General features: G+C 41.2%; 1 protein-coding gene across 3 annotated transcripts in view; it reads right to left on the reverse strand.

The window, feature by feature from the left end:
- Window positions 1-18343, reverse strand: part of Elmo1 (engulfment and cell motility 1) — a 551061-nt gene that overhangs the window by 377578 nt on the left and 155140 nt on the right. For all 3 annotated transcript variants that reach the window (XM_076864020.2, XM_076864023.2, XM_076864025.2), the window contains exon 5: window positions 8586-8636. In XM_076864020.2, coding sequence (XP_076720135.1) covers window positions 8586-8636 — 51 coding nt within the window. The remainder of the gene's footprint in view (window positions 1-8585; window positions 8637-18343) is intronic.

Consider the following 18343-nt stretch of genomic DNA (forward strand, 5'->3'; position numbering starts at 1 on the left):
GAAACGTTCCTCTGGAGCCTTTCTCTCCTCCTGGCCCCGGTGTCTGAGGATAGGTCCTGTTCTCAGGGTGCTGTTTTTAGTGTTCCCAGCAGGCCTTGCTCCTTCCTGTGGTATCATCATCTAGGGAGGCAACTCTTCTTAAAGGTGTAGGATTCCCATGGGGTTTGCTTTGGGATATGCTTTCCTCTCTGTTTCAGAACCACTGGAGGACACATCATTAATGAGAATCAGGTACCGTGGCCAGCAAGGTGAGTCACCTTGAAAGGCTTCCCTGAATCAGGAGCAACTTCCTTCCAACTCTGTCCCTGGCTGCCCTCCTGGAGCCTTGGTGGACTTCTCTCCACCCTCATTTTCCCTATCCGTAGGTACAGGGAGGAACTGTGATGGGATCATGGTTAAGGTTTCCTGCAACCCACAGAGTGACAGATGACTCCCCACCTGGGCAAGAGCCCTCATCAAGGAGTCTGCCAAGAGAAAGTGTTCCAGGTGAGTCTCCAACACGACTTTGAATCAAAATATTATGTCAAGCTGCTGGGACATCGTTAATGTAATATATTTTCAGTTGGAACCAGAACTCACCATATGTATTTTTTTTTTTTGTCTTCTCTAAACAATCGGGGTAGAAAATTTTTATCATACAAAATAAAAGGGAATAAATGTTTTTATGATTAAAATGTTTGTATTAGCCAGAAAAATTTATATTTTGGACACCAATTATTGTAGACCCCTTTAGATTTAATTTTACTTGGCCTCTACTCAGACAAAATCTTTATATAATTATTGATTTGAAAACAGTGCCAAACCCCCAAATCTCCAACTACTAATTTATCAAATCCTTCCAGAAAGCTTATTCTGAGCCTGGCACCATTCTGTACATTGCAATAGACATGACAATCAAATTTCTCGACTTCCTGGGGCTGACCCATTTTCCGGTGGGAGATGAACATTTTTTTTTAAAATTAGGAATAAAAATATCAATACAATATTGCTAAGTTTCATTGCAAAAATCTAAAACGGAGGGACATGATAGAAAGTGACTGGTGGCGTCTTTAGATGGGGTGGTTTTCAGGGTCAAGCTATCTAAGGAAGTAGCATTCATGCAGTGATCTGAGGAACAGAGAGCCAAACACACTGGGGAGGGGGAAGTATCCTGGGATGTAGGAATGATTAGCACAGAAATCTCTTTAGGTAACATAAGCCTGGCATGTCTGGAGGGACAGAGGACCAGTGTGTGTGGAGTTAGTGGGCAAAGGGCAGAGAAGAGGGAGAAAGGATGGAGAAAAGATAAGGAAGATGTGCTAGGGTTTTCTGGATCATGCAAAGATAGGGGAGTTCTGGTGGGTGATGTGTTTCCCTTCAGTGATGTATTTAAACATCTGCAACAGAGACCTGGAGCACTGAGTAGGAGCATCTAAAACAGCATTTATAAGCACACTAGAAGCCCTGATCAATAGAATAATTGTGAAACACTCAGGACACAGGATGAAATAAATGGAATTGAAAATCAAACTTTCAGAGAATGTAAGACACCATAGGTGCAGCCTCATGACAGAATAATGGAGAAATTTCCAGGATGCAAATATATTTTATTATTTGTGAAGGCAGGGCTGTATGTATGCAAGGCTGTGTGTATCCATTAGAATCGAAACTCCAGGAGAGGAAACTTGTTAGATTTGCTCTCAACACTGTATTCCCAGCATCTAAAACAGTGCTTGGCACTTACTAGGAGTTTAAAGAAAAGTCACCAAATGAATGAATAAGTAAATGGATTTATATATATTCATGTATGCACACATACATTCATATATTTGCATACAAATAACCAAAGAAGGCAAATCAAGATGGCTTATGCTTATTGATGAATCATAATATTTCACAAAATTTTCTTTGTAGCAAGCATAATTTTTTCCATAATGTTAAATTTTTTTTCCATAAAGATTCTATTTTTATATTTGAGAAGAAAGAACATTACTAAAACATAAGGTGGCAACCAGTTGTGGTGTTGCACTCCTGTGATTCCATCTACTTGGGAGGTGGAGGCCAGCCTCAAACTTAGCAAGACCCCATCTCAAAGTAAAAAACAAAAAGGATTAGGCATGCAGATCAGTGACAAAGAGCCCCTGGGTTCACTCAATCCCCAGTACCAGAAAAAACAAGTTAATAAAATGACCTTACTTCCAACTTTTTTCAACCAATCAGCACACCCCCCCCCCCACACACACACACCATCTTAAAGTTGTGTAAGTGACTGTATCCAATAGTAATTTTTCTGGTATTGTTCTAAGGATAGAAAACAAGTTTCACTTAGGGTCAGTCAAACAGCTGGAGGTGGCTGCCTCCTATTCAGGAAAGGGAACAGTTCTGGGCCCTGGTCCAGGTAGAAGCAGCCCCCTGGGGATCAGGTAGTAGCCACAGGAGGAAGTACTGGTGTGTGGGTTCTGAAAACTTACCACCTCTGTTCTTGAAGGGTCTAGTTAAAATCACCCCCAGGAACTTCCAGCATGGTTCTGGGTCCATGATACCCTTTAAAAAATGGCTGTTAAGTCCATAGCTCAACAGATATTCTCAGATATTTTGCACCTAATAATGATGAGCAATCTAACTTTACTTCCCTAGAATGTTTATAAAAGATTCCTTCACACCCTTCCTTCTCTCCACAAGCCTCCCCTAGCTCCTGCCCCTACCTTCCCCTGCCAGCTCACATTCTATTGAGAAAATCAGAGCAAGCAGTCAGGAGCTCTCACTTCTACCAGCACCTGCTCCTCAGCCCTTAGCTCATGCTCTGCCTCTTCCTGATACTAAGCACCAAGCACCCCATTTCCTGCCAGAGATCAGCCTGTCCCCTGGGCTGTGAAGCCTTCCTCCTCTTTACCTTCTCCAGCAGTCTACTTCAAAAATTATCCCTCTTGCTTCTGCATCATCGGATTCTCTCTCTCTCTGCAGTTGATCGCTTCCAGCTGCAAAACTCTCCAATAGCTCTTGTCTTACAAAACAAACAAAAATGTACACACACATCCATCCACCCCAGTTCCCCTCCTGTGTCCCTCATTTCACTGCTCAGAAAAAGCTGTGCAGGCAGGAGTGGCTCTGAAGTCCCTGCCTCCACTCCACTCCACATCCTCCCTCTCCAGTGAGGCCTCCATGCCCAGCCCTACAGGCAGGGTCTCCAGGGTGCTATCAATACCCAAGAGGGCAGGTCCAGGGGTCTCTTCCCTCGTCTAGTCTTCCTCATAGGCCCCACAGTTTCCCACACACCTAAGTCCTTTCTCCTCCCTGGAACTCCTTTCCTCTGTGGCTGACTTCTCTGAACTTGACAGTGCCCAGAGGGCTCTATGCTGAGCCCACTCCCCCACCTTCCCTGTGGTGACTCCTCTAGCCAACAGCTTGAGAGAACATTTGCACGGACGTGGCTGGCACACCTGTCTCTCTCCAGGCTGCTCAATGTGGCACGCATGGGCACTGCCTAGCCGACGCGTCCTCACAGGCACAGAATGAGCAGCTCAAATTCTTCAACACCGCGCTCTCAAACCTTCTATTCTAGGAAACAGCAAACTGTTTGGCAAAATGTCAGGAGTATCCTGGAATATTTCCTCGAGGCCCATATCATGATGCCTTGCTGTCTCACTCTCTAAAACACCCCTTCTAACCCTCCACATCCTGACAAGGCAGGAGGCCCCGGCCATCTGCCTGGACCATTATCAGAAACTCCCAACATGTCCCTTTGCTATCCCTACAATCTGTCCTTGGGCAGCTGCCTTCACCAGCTTCTTCTCCCTGAGTTAGGCTTCCTAGAACAAAGGCAAGAAAAAGAATCTAAGCCATTTTATAGCCTTTTTTAGTTTCTCAAACCAGTCAAAAAAAAAAAAAATTGAAAAGTCATAAACTGCTAATGGTCTTATTGTTAAGAATCTCTGAGATGAGAACCTGAATCCTCTGGGTGACTGAGATAATATCGTTTTTCTTATTAACGGAGGAACTAGCCCCAAAAATCCCTGTGACAGGCACTCTGACCTAGATAATTCTCTTACTGGTTCCCCAAACATGAGGGAGCAGACAGGAAGGATTAGGCTTCGAGCTGAGAAGGCAACAGAAAGTTACTTAATGAGCAGCTGGTTCTATGTCCACAGGGGCCAAGACGAGGAATAATGGGCAAGAAGAATTCAGTTCATATACTTCTGAGGCTCTTCAGAAAATCTTAGTTTGGAATACTGAAATAGGCTGTATAAATTGGCATTTATACCCCGACTCCACAGCGGCTTTTTTCCTCACGCCTTGATTGCCTAGCAGTATAGATTTTCATCTCTTTTAAGACAGGGGTTGAGCTTTTCTCTTTTACGTGTATATCTATCACCTGTCTTTGGGGGCAATTTCCTTATTCATTCATAAAGGATCCAGTAAATAAAGGAATTTGCCCTCTATCATGAATTTTTTTTTTTTTTTTTTTTTTTTTTACTTTGTGTCTGGAATTCATTCCAATCAAAGGTTTGAGAGGGTGGTATTTGGGTTTTTTTTTAAAGTTTTTTGGTAGTCAAATTTATTGATCTTTTTCTTTATGACTTCTAGGCTTCATGCCCTATTTGGAAAGGTTCTCTCCACTCCAAGCCCCCCAAAATAGATGCATTGTGAGGACTTTTTAAAACAAAAATTTCAGCAGGGCACGGTGGTGCACGCCTGTAATTCTAGCCACTACGGAGGCTGAGGCAAGAGGATAGTGAGTTCAAAGCCAGCCTCAGCAATGGTGAGACACTAAGCAACTCAGTGAGATCCTGTCTCTAAATAAAATACAAAAAAAGGGCTGGGGATGTGGCTCAGTGTTTGAGTGTCCCTGAGTTCAATCCCTGGTACCCCCACAAAAAAAAAATTTAGAAAGTGAAAACAACGCTTCGGTAATAGAAACAGCTGCCAAAACCTGTTTAAAAGTATGTCTCAGATTTGACTTCCATAGTTGGGATCACGGCAGGGAGGGAGACAGAGACGTGGCTCAGCTGCCCAGTTCGAAGCTCCCCAGCTCTAAACTGCTTGAAGTGTACACACATGTGCACACATTCCACAGATGTGGTCCTATCTATAGTTTTATGATACTGTGGAGATGGATAAAGATAGGATGCCAGAAAGATACGTGCTTAAGATGGTCACTTGAGAGGCTGGCCAGTGCAGCAAAGGATCACCAGCCAAGTGCAAGGGTTTTCACGAGAAAAATAGTACAAGTCTTTTGTTTAGATCTTTTTGTATTAACACTCTACTTCCTTAAGAAAAAACTGTTCTGTGATAAAGTGACCAAAAAAAAAAGACTACTTTTGGCAAAGTCAACGTAAAATAGCACAGTTACACTTTGCCAAAGAATGGAGCTTGTACATCTGTATGCATGTGTTGGTGTGAATGTGTGTGTGTATGTGTGTGTGTGTGTGTGTGTGTGTGTGTGTGTGTGTGTTCTTATCTAGGTGCAGGAAGAGTTCAACTGTGGCAGATGTAGGGACTTTAAGAACTAGTATAATACACATCTCCTGGTTTCCCTATGACACTCTAACACTGCCTAACAAATTTAATGGAGTTGATTTTTAAAAATATATTCTTATTGTACATGTAAAAAGTGAAAGAGCATTTGTGACCTATATTTTTGATGCGATTGTACACAAAATAATTTAAAAATCTACTAGTAATAAATGAAGTTTACAGAATCCAAGTACCTTGCTATAGAGTAATTCTCAGTTCTAGACTCTGTGACTACAGCCACACCACAAGGCAACCAGTCTAAGTGCAGAATTCTGGGCCCCATTCTTAGACCTCCTAACTCAGCCTCCCTGTCAAGGACCAGATATGAGCATTTTTTTAAATATATATATTTTTTAGTTGTAGTTGGACAGAATGCCTTTATTTTATTTATTTTTATTTGGTACTGAGTATTGAACCCAGTGCCTCGCATGTACCAGATGAGCACTCTACCACTGAACCACAACCCCCAACCCCCAGATATGAGCATTTTTAAAGTTCCACCACTGATCTAGGTTTGGGGCCACTGCCCTAGGAAATGCAAACCAGTCTTATATAAGTAGACTCCCATTGTTAGGTAGCACTTAATAATCAGCAGTGGAACACAAAACCAATAACAAAGCAGGGTCATGGGTTTCTTTGAATTGCCTTTAATGAATAATTGAGTAACCTGTAGGAAAAAACCACAGGTGTACTAACCCTAAGGATAAACAGGTGGAAACAAACAGAATCAATGAAGAAATACATCAAGAAGGAAAGATCTACTGGAATCACTGTATACTTAAGATTTATGGCTGTAAGTTTCTTAATGTATTTCAGAAGGAGGATTAGTAGTGCTGAACAAAGACAAAGTTTACTGGGTCACTGGCCCCAGCACCTACATTAACATAGAATTCATGTACAGAAAACACCCATCATCACCATGGGAGGGTCACCATGATGATTCCAGAAAGGACCAACTAGGGTCAAAAATTCCCGCACCTGGGGATGATAATAGGAAAGATAGTAGAATGAATCAGACATATGCTCATATATGAATATATGACTGGTGTTACTGCACATCATGTGCAACCACAAGAATGAGAAGTTATACTCCATGCATGTATGAAATGTCAAAATACATTCTACTGTCATGTACAACTAAAAATAAATAAATAAATAAAAGAAAAGAAGAAAAAAAAATCCCCCACCCAATGTGACCGAGGACTTAAAACATCAGATTTGTAGAGACTGCAGTAGATAGACCCCAGTTCTCACAGCAAACGTAAAACAGTGATAAACTTAAAAGTGGCGTTGACTTTCCTTTGTCTTTGTCTGCTCAGTGACAGCCCACCCTCTTTCTCTCCTGAGAGCATTCTTTGCTGTCACTTTTGATGAAAATTTTCTTCCTTGGCTTTTTATGTCTGACCTTAAATTTTCTTTTGTTAGGACATAAGAACCAAGGCTTGGAGCCTTGCTGCCCATGCTCCTGTGACATCATCCTGTAAAACAGTACCTTGCACACTGACTTTCACCTCGGTGCATGTATTGAGGGGAGACTGAGGATCATCCTCTGAAGATCACAAATTCCACTGTGTCCCTGATGATCAGTCATGTCATGGTCTTAAAACGTTCATTTTAGGGATGCTGAAGACTTCACCCAACACCTAAACTTCCTTCCAAGAGTGGCTTAGATTGCGGGGATTCTGTTCATGTACCCATGACAATAAAAGAGATCTGACTCCTTCTTTGGCTTAGAGAAGGCCTACATGAAAAGCTGAGTTTTTCTGATACTAAGGTGAAATAAAAGTCAAGGTATACTCTTGCTGCTTGGCAAGCAGATGATTAACCTAGGATATACAGAAACTACAAAAAAAAAACAAATAAAATAATCATATCTTTAAGGGTCAAGGTAACATTAATTTGTGCTGAATCAAGAAGGCCAGCGTAAAATTGAACAAAAATGGCTCAGGTCTCATTATGTAGCCCCTAGAAAAATAGAGACAAACTATAACCTCCATTAATTGGCAGGAGGCATCAGAAGCTCCAGCCGTGCAGTCCATTGAGCTCATTGCTGTGCTAAGAATTCAGGATGTTATGGGGTAAAATGTTTAAGAGTTTTTAAGCCTCTCTAATGTAATTTTTAACAAGAAGAATTTGTGGTAGTTCCACTACCCACAGTCTAATTCTAGCCAGATGCTTTTCCCAATTTTTAAATTTATTTTTAGCCGACCACATGGCTTCAGTGGAAACTGAAAACGATAGTCAGAGACAGTTTTCATCACATACACAGTGTGAAAATAGTAACACTTGGTGTGTTTCTGTGTAGATTTTTTTTTTTTTTTTTAGGAAAGCCATAAAATGCACTGTGAAATAATGTAGTTTAAATATGCTGATGTTACTATCCAGAGTCTCTCCCAGGAAGTCAGAAAGATCAAGATAAGCAACACAATCAGCTACCATCATCTAAATACACTGCAGCATCTTGTTCAGCATCTTTTATTCAGAGACTTTCAAGTGTTGTATATAGAAACAGTGGTCAATGGCACAGCATAAGTGGCTTGAACTGCATTTTTATGAATTGTCATAAGAACTGACCAAAGCTGAGAAATGTTTAAATTCTCTTTTCACTCAATATCTCCACCTCTCTCTCTCTCTCTCTCTCTCTCTCTCTCTCTCTCTCTCTCTCTCTCTCCCCACCCACTCAACCCCCCACACACACACATACACACACATACACATACACACACACACCCTCTGACTCAGAAGGGAATTAACAAGCTTTGGTTTTGTTTTGCTTGTGAGCAACTGGGTGAAACCAATCATGACAGCTCAGTCATCCCATCCATCATTACAAGAAGTGTTAAATGACCCGGAAGCTCAAACTTCAAGGCTTCACAATCAATTTACTTTCTCTTACCCTGGAAGGAAATCTTCCTCCTCTTCAATGGGAAATATGGAGGGGGCATTCCTGCCAATCCAGAATCTGCATATGAAGACTTCCCAGAGCCCTTTTGTTATGCACTAAAGTTACCCTCCAAAATCAGTCCCCCAAAATCAAAAACAACCTGAGGGCAAAGAGCATACTAGGAAGAGATGAACTAAGATCAACTTACTGGAGATGTAGTTAATCGAAGGATAGTGCCATTCTTTATTTCATTGCGATTCTGGAAAAGAAAAAAAAAAGACAGCCTTGGTCAATGTTATAGAAGCTCAGTGAAGAAGAAACAAAGCCAGGTCTAGGGTTGTGGCTCAGTGGTAGAGGGCTTGCCTACCATGTGTGAGGCACTGGCTTGGATTATCAGTACCACATATAACTAAGTGAGTAAAATAAAGGTCCATCAAAAACTAAAATTAAAAAGAAGAAGAATAAGAAGAAGAAACAAAGCCAAATATAGCCTAGTATCCACACTAGATAATAAATTGAGTTTTGGGCTGGGGATGTGGCTCAAGTGGTAATGTGCTCGCCAAGCATGCCTGGGACGCTGGGTTCGATCCTCAGCACCACATAAAAATAAAATAAAGATGTTGTGTCCACCAAAAACTATAAAATAAATATTAAAAAATTCTCTCTCTCTCCCCTCTTTCTATCTTTAAAAAATTAAAAAAAATAAGTTGAGTTTATTTTTTTGGAGAGGGGGACAGGTTTGAACCCAGGGGTGCTTAACAACTGAGCCACATCCCAAGCCCCTTTTAGTTTTTTTATTTTGGAATAGGGTCTCATTAAGTTAATTTAGGGCCTTGCTAAGTTGCTAAGTTGCTGAGCCTGGCTTTGAACTTTTGATCTTCCTGCCTCAGCCTCCTGAGCCACTGGAATTATACGCATGTGTCACCATGCCCGGCAATAATAAGCATTTTTTTGATTCACCTTATTCTCACTTCAGTAATTTTTAATAATTATTTTTAAAAAGAATTTTAACCAGGGTTCCAGATGTGTTGACTTTATATCAAGTCACAGATCATGTTTAACACAAAGTAAGTGAACACAAACCTAAAGAACAGGAATAAGAGATCCAAGAACAGCAAACAAAAAAGAAATAATTTTAAAGTTTCTTCAGGGAATATGACCTAGCAATTCTACACCTATATCTATATTTGAAAGTACTGAAAACACATATCCACACAAAAACTTGTATACTAATGTTCATAGAAACACTATTCACGATAGGCCATACGTGGAAACAAACCACATGTCCATCAACTGGTGAACAGATAAATAAAAGTGGTCTATCGAGTCAATGGGAAATTATTAGGTCACGAAGAGAAATGAAGTATTGATATAGGCTATAACATGGATGAACCTTGAAAACAATAAACATAAGAAGCCAGACACAAAAAGACACATTTTATATGATTTCATTTATAGAAAATGTCCAGAACAGGCAAATCCATAGAAACAGGAAGCAGATTATGGATGCCAGGGGATAGGGAAGGGGAATCTCAGAGGGTCATTGCTAATGGGTACAGAGTTTCTTTCCAGGGTGATGAAAATGTTCTACTATTAATTGTAGTGATAGCTGTACAACTCTATTAATATACTAAAAACTACCAAATTAAACAACTTTAAAAAGTGCCATTTGACCCAGTTATCTCACTCCTCAGTTTCTACACAAAGGACTTAAAATCAGTATATTACAATGACATAGCCACATCAATGTTTACAGCCACTCAACTCACAATAACTAAGCTATAAAACGAACCTAGGTGCCCTTCAACAAATGAATGGATAAAGACAATGTGAGATTATACACACACACACACACACACACACACACACACACACATATACCTACACAATGGAATATTACTCAACCTTAAAGAAAAATGAAATTATGGCATTTGCAGGTAAATGGATGAAACTGGAGACTATCATGCTAAACAATAAGCCAATCCCACAAAAAGGAAGGCCCAGTGTTTTCTCTGATATGCGCATGATAACTCACAATAAGAGCAGAAGAGCTAGGGAAGAATAGAGTTACCTTAGATTAGGTAGAGGGGAGTGAATGGAGGAGGGGGGTCTGAGGATAGAAAGAATATTAGAATGAATCAGACATTATTACCCTATATACATATATGACTACACATATGATGGGGTTCTACGTCATAAATAACCAGAAAAATGAGAAATTATACTCCATTTATGCATGATATATCATAGAGCATTCTACAGTCATGTATAACTAATTAAAACAAATTTTAAAAAAGAAAAAAAAAGTGCAATTTGGTATATTAAGTATATCTCAATAAAGCTGTTAATTTTTTAAAGTTTAGAAGCCCTGTTTGTTAACATTTGCTGGTTCCTTCTGCATGTGGTGCAGATCCCAAGTCAGTCTGCCTGCCCTTGGCAAGTAAATCGAGGTGAGCATGTTGAAGCCAGGACTCTGCATCTTCGGCACCATAACAGAATTACACTGGCAGTTTCATGTTCTTCCACCAGAGTCCTCCCCATGCTCAGTCTCCAGGAAGTGGCCTGCCAGGACCCAACCTGGCTGCATCCCCCACAAGAAGCCCTGAGGCCCGGAGGTGCACAGAGGACCTTGAGGATGCTCTCCTGCACCAAGACAAGACACAAGCTGGAATTCGCTCAGGAAGCAGCAGATACAGAAGGTGGTGGCAAATTACTTGAGATGTCAAAGGCATCCCTTGCTTCCTCTGCCAATTCTGACTACTTAACAACAAATTTTTACTTTCTTCACTGGGAATTGAACCCCAGTGGTGCTCTACCACTGAGTTCCATCCCCAGCCCTTATCATTGTTTATACTGAGACAGAAGCCCTCTGAATTGCTGAGGCTGGCCTTGAACTTGCAATCCTTCTGTCTCAACCTTCCAAGTACCTGGACATGAGCTACAGTGTCCAGGTGGATAATGAATTTTCTAAAATGAACTACCTGAAAGGGGGCAGCCTTCAGGCCAGTCATCCCACCCAAAGAAAACTGCATCTGTAGGTTTCTCACCAGGTGCAGGTGGGACTGAAACCCAACTTTGCGGAATGAAAACCCTATGGGGACTGCAATCTAAGGTGTCCCTGACACAATGGGCCACCTCTGAGTGAGCTTGCACCTAATAACCTCAAGTATGCTGAATGGTCACTAGGCAGGGAGGCTCAGGATGGCACAATAAATTCAGGTCATTTGTAAAATCCTTTCCACTCTAAAATTCTATGACTCTAATAAGAGAACTGAAGATGATGGCAAACACTAATTAAGGAAAATTAGGGAAGCTGAACACATCACATACCTCTTCCCTGCTCAGCTTCTAAACAAACAGAAATTCAGGAGCCAGAAGCCAGAGAACTAAAACAGTCTCTTGATTAGTGATTACAGAGAGCAAGCCTGGGAACCTGCAGACTAGCAAAATGAACCCTCAGGTGTGCTTCGCCTGGTAAGTCAAGGCAAGTTCCTTCACAAGAGGAGAAGGGAAAAGTGTATTCTTCCCTAATTTTCTAAACAAGTAGTGAAAGAGGCCAGGAGATAATTTAGAGATCATCTCTTGTCATGGAAATCTGGAGTGGAGGGTGAGGCATTTCTTGAAAGGCACCAGGCTGAGGGTTCTTGTTTTTAGTGCTTATTTAACCACAAAAAGAGCTCTTAGCCCCATTTTAAAGACCCAAAACCAAAGCTGCTAAGTTATTTATTTGTCCAACATTATGCACGAGACCAAGAGCCCAGGTCACCAGAAGCTGTGCTATATCTACATGGAAAAGAAAAGAAGATTCAGATCTTGTCTGTTTCCTTACTGGGTAATAGTCAGTTAATGTTCTTAAAAGGGAAGAGGGAAGAATGGAGTTAATTCATGCTCTGCAGATTCCCAGGGCTTGCCTGCCAAGTCCAGGAGTACATACAGGGTCCTGGGAAGGAGTAGGACAGGGGTGGAATTAAGCAGGTACATTCAGGCACTCCTGCTCTACTGACTCCTTACCTTCTGGAACCCAAGCAAGAAGAAAGGACCTTAAAGATTATTTGTTTGTTTAAAATCAAAGCAGGATATTTATACTAAAGGAATGCAGGAGGCATTAAACAAGATACAATAAAAAGCTCATAACTCTCATACATCTGGGTTACCAATACAAACGCAGAGATGACTGCAATCTAAATGCAAAGGTATGTGACCACTGAAACTTCACTGGAGTTCTCTTTGAAATGGCTAATTGAATTCTTTGGGGGGTGATTCATTTTTAAATGCCTATGGCACTATTTCTACATTTGTGTCCTACTTGTTTCATATTATTTTGTTTCCCATACTGACTTAAAATCTTTTAAAAAGTCAGGGATTCCCACATTGCATTCCTCTGGGTGCATATCACCTCCATATTAATGCTGAAGTAGTTATAATCAGTCCTAATAAACAAGCCTAAATTCCAAAAAATAATAAAATAAAATCAGGCCAAGCATGTTGGTATTCACCTGTCATCCCAGCAAACTGGGAGGCTGAGCAGGAGGATTTTAAGTTTGAAGCCAGCCTCAGCAATTTAGTGAGACCCTCAGCAATTTAGAAAGACCCTGTCTCAAAATAAAACATAAAAAGGGCCAGGGATGTAGCTCAGTGGTAAAGCACCCCACGTTCAATCCCAAGTACCAAAATTCATAAAAATAGATAAAATCAAAGCATATTAAAAGCACTGATGGGCAGAGCTTCCTGCCTTGAAGCAGCTGGGTAGACTCAGTGCAAGCTACTTAACTGACCTGACCTAATGTTTCCTTCTCCCTAAACTGGGGTGAACAATTCATTGTTTAGAGAGTGCAGTAGGAACAAGAGGTGCCCTATGTGCTGGGCCTGGCCTGGGAAGGCTGAAGAGTGACATCTGCTTTTCCAGGGGGTGGGACTCTCCTCCCCTGGCTGGGCCTTCTCAGTCATCAGTCCATTCACCTTCTCTTCCTTCCTCTCCCCCATTTTGAAATCAGTGTTTTGTATACTGGAATAAAAGGAGATTTGCAGAAGAGCTATCTTTTTATCTCATATTTTTATTTAGAAAGAGCTAAGCTTCAGGTCCCACGAGAATATAGACAAACTCAGAAAGGCAATGGCGGGCTCTGCTTTGGAGACTAAGCCCTAGTGGTAAGTAAAGGGGATGGAACCTCTTTGTGTGTGGATGACACCATTCACTCTGTAATGAAGAATATCAACTGTATTTACTCCAAGATTCTTTTAATCCCTCATCTCAAATTCCCTACCTGGGAATGCAAACGTTTTTAACCAAGGAAAAAATCTCCCTGATGCTGTGATTTCATAAATTCTATCCAACCAGCCCAGAGCATGCCTAAGAGTGATGTGACTGACAGGACTGGACAAAAAAAAGTCACTTTTATATGGAGACCTGGTACAGGTGGCATGGCTCCCCTCTGACCCAGCTTCCTCTTGTGGGAAACAGGATAATGCCTACTTCCTGAGGTTATTATGAGGACCCAAGATAATCCATTTAGAGTGCTTAGAACAAATGTGCAAATGTTCTCAGGGAAAAGAAAAAAAGTAAGGTGTTTGTTATTTAAGCATCAAAATAACATCCCAAATGTATATTGCTGTACCTTTATGTGTTTTCCACTAGTCTTTGCATGCCTTCTATTTAAAAAACAAAAAATAGTGTGATCTATATTACTTTAAGACCAGTAGCATACATCCAGCAGAATAATAAATATTAACAAATGTTTGCCTCTTCTGTAATCAGAACAGCATGGCTAGGGAGGAATTCTGCCTCAGAGCTACTTCACATCAGAGGCTGGGCACCTGTCACTCACTCTTTCATCCTACTCAGCCTTCCACATCTGTTTCAGAGGAGCATTCCTTGATGCAATCCTCCAAGTATTGTATTGTAGAGCTGTGTGTGTGTGTGTGTGTGTGTGTGTGTGTGTGTGTGTGAGAGAGAGAGAGAGAGAGAGAGAGAGAGAGAGAGAGAGAGATTTTACTTATTTATCTTGTTTACTGGCCATCTTCCTCCATTTCTATAATGTTACCTCCATGAGAGCGGAAAGTATATCACTACTATATCACTTTGTATCAAGAACAGGGTTTGTATGGCCCGACATTTGGCTAGCACTCAGTAAATATTTATGGAATAAATGCCCTCATTTGGTGCCAGGAGTGGTTAGGAAGGACAGTGGAATGAGACGGACATTATTACCCTATATACATGCAGGATTACCCTACCAGTGTGAATCTGCACCATGTGCAGCCATTGGGAAGGCTCCATTTGTGTACAACGTGTCAAAATGCATTCACTGTCATGTGTAACTAATTAGAACAATTTTTTTTTTAATGCCTTCATCTACTATATGCCAGGCATAGATGAAGCACTGGGTCAAATACAAAATTAAATAGGACTAATTCTTGCCCTCTAGAAATTTAATAAAGTAAGTGAGAATAACATAATAATTACACTTGTGCTATGAAAAAGTTAAAGGTAAAGTACTATGTGAGGCTGACAGGTGATGTTTCAGTACAAATGCGTGTTGGGGAGAGGAGAAGAGTGAGAAACTGAACAAATGCTTTTAGTGCAGGTAACACACAAGAAGACCCTGTCAGCGCAAGTGGAATTTCCCAAGGAAGAGGAGAAAACAGTGACATCCAAAGTTCTAAAGCATGAGAAAACATCTTCACAAAACAGAGGGAAGTCCTATGCTGTCACTTTGAACCAAGGATGAGTAAAGAATAGGAAGATGTGACATAAGACAGGTGACTGATCTTCAGCCATTTTTAAAAAGGGGGACAGAAATAAATGGGGTACTATTCTAGCCTGATATGCTGTTATGAATTTGTCCCCTGAAAAAGCCAGTTTGGCAATATGGTGGCCATATCCATTCATAGTAATAAGGGGAACCACAAGGCCCATGCTTTGGGAACAAGAGTGTCAGGTTTTGCTTCATTCAGGAGTCCAGAGCATCTGGGCTGAGAACCAGACACCATCGACCCCAGCCTCATGCTCAGCTGGACACTGAGACCCAAACCTTACAGTCTACAAAAACAGCACCGTGTGCACTTCCTCTGACTTTGGTCACACAACTTTATTCTTCCAGGAGTCTGCTGCCTAGGCAAATGCCACAACTGCTCATTACAAAGAAACTTCCTGAAAGATCTGGAAACTCAAATGAAAAACATCAACTGTTTTTACTCCAAGATTCTTTTAATCCCTCATCTCAAAGTTCTCTTGCTATTTCCACCAATCCTAGAATCTAGTATCATGATCCACACAAACTTTGAAAGGCCCACTTAATCAAACTTTTAATTCTCCATAGAGTCAACCTTCTATGGTGGGCTTTGTTTCTGTTTTGTTTGTCTGTGATGATGTGTCAACTTGACTTGGCTACAGCAGTCCCAAGTTATTTGAACAAACACTAGTCTTGATGTTGCTATGAAGGTATTTTGCAGATCTCATTAAGTCTACAATCTGCTGATTTTTACGAGAGTACTCCTAGATCATCTAGATGGGTCTGATTCAGTAAGTTGAAAGGGTTTAAAAACAGGCTAGGGGTTCCTTGAAGAGGAAAACATTCTGCCTATAGATAGCAGATTTACTCAGTAGCTCAGAGTTCCAGACTGCTTGATGGATTTCAGATTTTCATGCCCAGGCTGCGTAATCACAAGGCGATAAATCTCTGGCAATAAATCTCTCCCTATATAGCTACCATGGGTTCAGCCTCTCTAGTTGAACCCTGACTTATATGCCTCTGCCCCCAAGTCATGCCACAGCTTTGCATGATGGTTTTCTCCCTTCTCAACTGCCTGTGTTGGTGATACCCAGGGAGCCAGATGTCTCAGGGCTAATCCAAGCAGCAACAACTGAGCCAGGGTTGCCTTTCCCAGGAAGAACAAGGGACATCATTAAATGACATATACAAGTGTGTGGGGGAAGGAAAGAAATCAATGAGTCAATACTACCCTCCTACTGCAGAGAGGGGCTCCATAAAAATGAAGAATGTGTCCATCAACTCACAATGCCAAGAAAGTGTCACATGTCCTCTTTTTTGGAAAGTAGCCTTTAATTCTCCAATTCTGGTGATGATCTTGAGATTTCCCACTTCAGAATTGCAAGGGCAGCACTGAAATGCAGATTTCTAGGGCTCCCACTCTGCACACTCTGCAGTCACTGAATCAGAGGTGTAGTACACTACTTTTTCACTATGACCTCAAGTAATTCTGATGCACAATGAAGTTTAGAATAATCACAGTCTAACTCTTTGTATGCACAATAAGGGAAACAATCAAGAGTGAAAAGACACAATTACTACACAATTACTCCAGCAACTCTACTCCTGGGTACATGCCCAAAGGAAATGAAATCAGTATGTTGGGGAGATATCTGTGCTCATGTGCTTTCTGCGGCACTGTCTATTCACAGTAACCAAATAATGGAAACAACCTAAGTGCCCATCAGCTAAGGAATGCATAAAGAAATGGCCGTCCGTGTACACAGTGGAATAGTATTAAGCCAAAAAAAGAAAGAATGAAATAGTGTCAATTGCAGACAACATGGACAGAACTGGAGATCATTACATTAAAGGAGACAAGCCAGGCATAGAAAGAGAAGGACCGTGTGAGCTTACTCATGTGTGGAATCTAAAAACACTGATGGAAGGACCATGTGAGTTTACTCATGGTGTGGAATCTAAAAACACTGATCTCACAGATGCTGAGAGTAGAACGGTGGTTACCAGAGGCTGGGGAGTGTGGCAGAGAAGGAGGGAGGGACAGACAGGGAGAGGTGATCAATAGGTGCTGCATTACAATTAGACAGGAATTAGACATTCTGGTTTGCTATTTATTGCACAGTAGGGTGGCTATGGATAACAATTACATACTGTATATTTCAGAAAACTAGAACAGATTTTGAATGTTTTCACAATAAAGAATTGACAGATATTTGGAGAGATAGACCTGTTTCCCCTGATTCAAACATCAAATGATGCACTGAAACATCACGTGGTATCCCATCGATGCGTACAACTTTTATGTTTTTATGTATCAGTTAAAAAGCTAAGTATAACTTTAATTTTTTTTAAAAACGAAACCTTTATGAGATTACCCAGCACACTGGAATTAAGTATTCTAAATTTCAAGGTAATCTGAGGCAAACAAAACTAACAACAGCTCTTCAAAAATGAATAGGAGAAAAGAAACAGAAAGAACATTTTCTGCAAGGAGATGTCCTGCTTGCACACAATGCCCGAGGAGAATGACAAGTGGCCTGAGAGTGCCAGCTAGAGCCTGCTGTCATATTTACTCACACCGACCGTTCCAGACTGTGCTAGCCCCTGACATTCACAGACGTCTCGACGGGACGTCTTTGTGTTTCTTTATAGAACCAGCTCATCCACTCAGCCTCTGTGTGAGGACTGGATAATAAGACCCTGCAGAAAAATGTCATTGTTGTCATAGTTTTCACTCTGAAATGTATTTTCCTCAGTATGCCCACTTTCTACTTAGCCAGACAAATTAAGAAATATTGCCTGGACAAAAAATTCAAGTTATGCTCCCCTTTTTGTCATTCAGCAAGGACAATTGAGGGTGGGGGAGGGGACACTTATGATCCTAGGGGTTCAGTATCTTAGGGGACAGGCAGCTCCAGGTCTTTCTCCTTGACACAGACTCTCGTCCTCCTCCCTCCTTCCTGCCTATCTCTGTCTCTCTCTCCAGATGTGAGGTTCATCTCCAGATGTACTGCTGCAAAATAATGCAGTTCTTAAGGTTCATTACTTAATCATCACAAGCATTGATTTTGCAGATAAGCCTCATCCCTTCTGTCTTTTATGTGTCCACTGCTTGATCTTTACATCTTCAGGCTAATGAAACAATGCAGGGCAGTATATGATAATGCTGGTTGCTAGGCTACCAAGCAATGCCTGTAGACAGAGGACTATGGATCTGACATTTAAGGAGGTATGT

Source organism: Callospermophilus lateralis, chromosome 1 (assembly GCF_048772815.1).
Source record: "Callospermophilus lateralis isolate mCalLat2 chromosome 1, mCalLat2.hap1, whole genome shotgun sequence".
Classification (NCBI taxonomy): domain Eukaryota; kingdom Metazoa; phylum Chordata; class Mammalia; order Rodentia; family Sciuridae; genus Callospermophilus; species Callospermophilus lateralis.